Source organism: Notothenia coriiceps, unplaced genomic scaffold, assembly GCF_000735185.1.
Source record: "Notothenia coriiceps isolate Sejong01 unplaced genomic scaffold, NC01 NC01_scaffold00018999, whole genome shotgun sequence".
NCBI lineage: Eukaryota > Metazoa > Chordata > Actinopteri > Perciformes > Nototheniidae > Notothenia > Notothenia coriiceps.
This window is the reverse complement of record NW_011351700.1, coordinates 981,726-986,083: the sequence shown is the minus strand read 5'-3', so window position 1 is coordinate 986,083 and position 4,358 is coordinate 981,726. Positions and strand designations below refer to the sequence as shown.

General features: G+C 40.2%; 1 protein-coding gene and 1 long non-coding RNA gene across 2 annotated transcripts in view; both read left to right on the top strand.

The window, feature by feature from the left end:
- The window catches only part of pthlha (parathyroid hormone-like hormone a), a gene marked incomplete at its 3' end in the record, with an annotated part of 11,402 nt that extends 10,764 nt beyond the window's left edge, over positions 1 to 638 (top strand). Inside the window, exon 3 of the mRNA XM_010778088.1 lies at positions 248 to 638. Within this exon, the coding sequence (XP_010776390.1) occupies positions 248 to 638 (391 nt within the window). The remainder of the gene's footprint in view (positions 1 to 247) is intronic.
- Positions 639 to 648: 10 nt separating this feature from the next.
- LOC104951441 (uncharacterized) lies at positions 649 to 1,848 on the top strand. The gene is made up of 2 exons (XR_799025.1): positions 649 to 799; positions 1,233 to 1,848. It is a non-coding gene; the product is annotated as an uncharacterized lncRNA (long non-coding RNA).
- The last annotated feature ends 2,510 nt before the right edge of the window (positions 1,849 to 4,358 follow it).

Sequence of the window (4,358 nt, the reverse complement as noted above, 5' to 3'; positions counted from 1 at the left end):
GCGTAAATAGCATAATTAGTAAAACCGATTTCCTCTGTAATTGTCGCCTGCAGAAAGGCCCCCAGGTCGCACACTCATACTGGGAAGTCAAGGGAACTGCCTGTAAATTGTAATATCACATACGCAGAGCGCCTTGCTCCTGTTGCGTCGTGTGCTCAGAAGAGCGCTCGGTGCTCCTCATATGACAGACTAAGGAGCTCTGTAAATTGTAATATAATGAACCCTTTCCTGTTCGTGTGTCCCTCAGAAAGCGCTCGGTGTCTCACGCCCAGCTGATGCACGATAAGGGTCGCTCTCTGCAGGATCTGAAGAGGAGGATGTGGCTTCAGGAGCTTCTGGATGAAGTTCACACTGCAGAAACCAGAGATCTTCCCCCCCGCCCTCCCCCATCTGGAGGGGGAGGAACCAGCACCGAGGGAGTGGGGGTGAGCACCACGGGAGAAACCATGCACTCAAAACCCCCGGGGGGAACCAAGAACCTCCCCCTCATCTTCAGGGAGGAAGAGGAAAAGGAAAAAGGAAATCTCCCACAGGAAACCAACAAATCTCCGAGAGCCCCGGGGAAAAAGAAGAAGAAAGGGAGAGGAGGAAGGAGGAGAGGAGGAGGAGGGGAGGAGAAGAGGAAGAGGAGGGAAAGATCACTGGGAGGAGGGAGGAGGAAGAGGAGGGAGGAAGAGGAGGGAGGAAGAGCGGGGAGGAAGAGGAGAGAGGAAGAAGATGGAGGCAGTGGAAAAGGGTTGGAGTGGAAAACGCTGCTCGGACTGCAGAGGAAGTGAAACGCTGTCAAACTCTGACACAGGTGAGAGAGAGCTGAGATTTACTACTTTATTTAAGAGACCCTGAAGGCAGCATCTCCCGGTCCAATGGGAATTCAACATTGGATTTCTTTCAGAAAATACCTGCAAATGTATTTTGAATACATCTTTGATTTTCTGGTAAATAATAATTTTTAAAAAGTCAAAGACTAACAATAAAAATATGGCTTTTAGTTCATTTTAAAATAAATAAATATTTTAAAGGGTTTTAAGCTTTAAAATCACTCTTTAAAATAAAAGAAACGTTGTCTTTCGGTCTAGAAACAATGTATTTTTATGTAATTCTTGCCATTTTAAAAGATATTTAGCAACAAAATCAATATTATATATAATAGTTTTGCATCTTAATTATTATTTAGAATGATATCTATTTATCAAAACTCTGATTTAATGTATTTCTCCCTCTCTGTGTTTCAGAAACCTGCGGACACTCGACTCCTAAATTCTCACGCTGCAGTTTCTCTGTGAACGTGATTATTTGGAAAGAAATTGGAAAATATTTATTGTGTGTAAATATTCTAAATATATCAGAATAGATAGATGATGATAAGTATTTGATGCGCTGCGAGGCAACAGATGTTACTCTTTGTGAATCCTTTGCTTTTATTCTTTTTTATTCCAATAATGTTGGTAATTTATTTCGTCTGAATGGTGTATTTATTTTTCTAAATGTATCGGGGTGCTGCTGACCTTCTATATTTTTGTACCATAATGCACTTTAGATATATAAATATAAATATATATACCATTACGTTCTTTGTTGTTGAATGAAATGAAGAAAAAACGACGGTCGTCTCTTTGTGTTTTTGTTCAGTTTTTTTTATTTCTCGCTGCTGATTTTTCGGATGTTTTCTGATAAAAATGGTTTGTTATTTTATTTAGTGTTTGAGTCCCGCTGCCTCTGTTTCCACCAAATGCTCTGCTTCTCAAACTCTCTGTACACAAACCAAACGGCTCGATATGTGTTGGTTTTGGCTCTTGCACTGAGATAAACACCCTGTACTGAACGGATTAAACATTTGACAGAATCCTCCTCGCAGTCTCACGTCTCTTTAATGTCGCTTTCTAGATAGATAGAAGGGGAGGGAAGAAACCCTCTTTGATGGTCTCACATGCAGAGCACACAGCGCACAGTGACATTTGTTCTCTGCTGTTAACCCATCCCAGTCTAGAACCAGGAGTCTAGAACCAGGAGTCTAGAACCAGGAGTCTAGCACCAGGAGTCTAGCACCAGGAGTCTAGCACTAGGATCAATGGGAGTGAGGGGGGAAGGGGGTTTTCCGGTTCCTTGCTCAAGGGCACCACGGCAGGGCAGGAGGTTAACTGGGACCTCTCCAAGTAGCAGTCCACACTCCATATTTAGGTTGGGGACTTGAGACACAAAAAAATGAGTTTTACATTAAAACCCGTATTCGTGGTGCACCCCAGGGCTCTATCACGGTTCCTCTTCAAGTTCTACATTTTATTCATAATTACTGTCATTCTTTCTGTATTTTTCTGCAACAAAGGCTCTAAATAATCTTTCTAAATCATTGCATTTATTTATTATTATTCATTTTATTTCAATATAGGGTTTTATCCTGGGTCCTCTGAAGTTATATATCTCTTAATAATTAATTACATTGATACACCACTATAACTGAATCCTGAAAAATCCTATTATTGTAATGCAAACAAATAATCTAAATTAAAATATTTGATTTAAATTTGGGAAGAAAGTTTGACGGGTATTTTAGAATTAAAATGTTGATTTCATTAGTATGTGTACTTACAAATTACCGTTTGAATTATGTTAGTGTAATGGATTTATGGGCTATATTTAGACAATTTAATCAGTAAAAGGACATTTTACTATTCATATCAGATGAGATAAGATAAGAGGTACTTTATGGATCCCAAATTGGTAAATGTTAGCGTTGCAGCAGTATCAAAAACAAGGCATTGCACATGAGTAGAAATTAAAGAGTAGAGATAAACAATACTAGAATGTAAACATCTCAAAACAGAATTAAATGCATTAATAAGTAAAAAATATACAGTCGACCGCGAAGATGAGAAATCTGGTCCTAAATCGAAGAGACAGGCTTCCGAGGGTGGTCTATATAAAGGGCAGGTGGTCCCAGGGTCACCGCACTCGGCTGCAGCACTCTCTTCCAGGCCCCACGTCTTCATCGATGTTTGGAAGCGACCGACCCCAGTTCGTAGACGGGTTAGTGTGGTCCATTGCCGACGTGGTAGTTGGTCTCCTGCTATGGCGCCATCTCCTGGGTCCCAGATGTAGGGTGGATGCATGGGGTGGATGCGGGAGGGTCCGGGTAGCCCCCACTCCTGCTTCCAAGCAGCCGCCAACCATGCATCTCTGGAGAGGTGCTCAGAGGTGGAATTGAGCCTCTCTTGTGCTTCCTTGTTATAGGGGAGGCGATGAAACACTACTGACTGAAGGGCTATTATATTTAAGGATTTGTTTACAGATTTTAAACAGCAGCTTCTCTATGATTTATATGCACTCAAAAAAATATTAAAATACTAAAAATAAATATCTACATTGACTGAATAAATCCTGTAATGTGTCAATCGGCCTGAGGCTATATTTAAACATTTAAAGAAACATATTTAATCAGTAAAAGCAATAGATTTTTACGTTTTTTACTATTTGTTTTATTCCTATTTAATTATGTATATATTGAGTTATTTGTTTACCAAGCTTCTCTGTGACTTATTTGCACCTTCTTCATATAGAATTTAAAATATTAGAAAAATAAAATACTAAAAAGAAATATCTACCTTGACTAAATAAAGCCTGTAATGCGTGTATCGGCCTGAGGGGGCAGCACTGATCCGCCAGCCCTCATGACTGACCGAACTTAAAACCGTAGAAGAAGACTGCTCCCCACGTGAGAACATGCCTGCTCCGGGAGGAAAGATAAACAGACCGAAAACTGTAAGAAACTCTCTCTATTTTATACATTTCATCCTCTGAAAGCGCGTTGAGTGTTTTTAGTGAACCGGATGTTGATACGTTATAACTGGAGAGCTAGCCACTGTTAGCATCACGAGCTAATAACAATATGCTACTTCACCAGCTAACCTAGCTTCCTGTTGCTACATGTGAAAACCTGGTGAATAATAGTGAAAAAGAAGCTTAAAAATACTATAAAGGTGTGTTTTATGAAGGTGTGCTTCTGTAGATAACATGCAAGGGGCTATAGAGTGGGACAGACATTCAGAAAATAGCAAACATGTGGATTTAATCCCACTTTAATGGATCCAAGGTGATCAAACAAAATGCCCCAAATACCATCATAAAGTTTCTGTTCACATCATCACAGGGTTTTACTCAGGGACTGCTGTTCAAGGGAACACAAACCTGTTTCAGTGTCTAAAGCTTTGGGTAATTTACCGACATTTCTGCATCTAAAGTATAATGAAAGTGTGTTTCATGAAGTGATTCCCTTTACCTGAAAGTGTTTGAATGAGGACAGGTGTCCTGACTCTACAGCTAACGCGATCAGAGACATGTTTTATTACTGCCAAGGCACACAG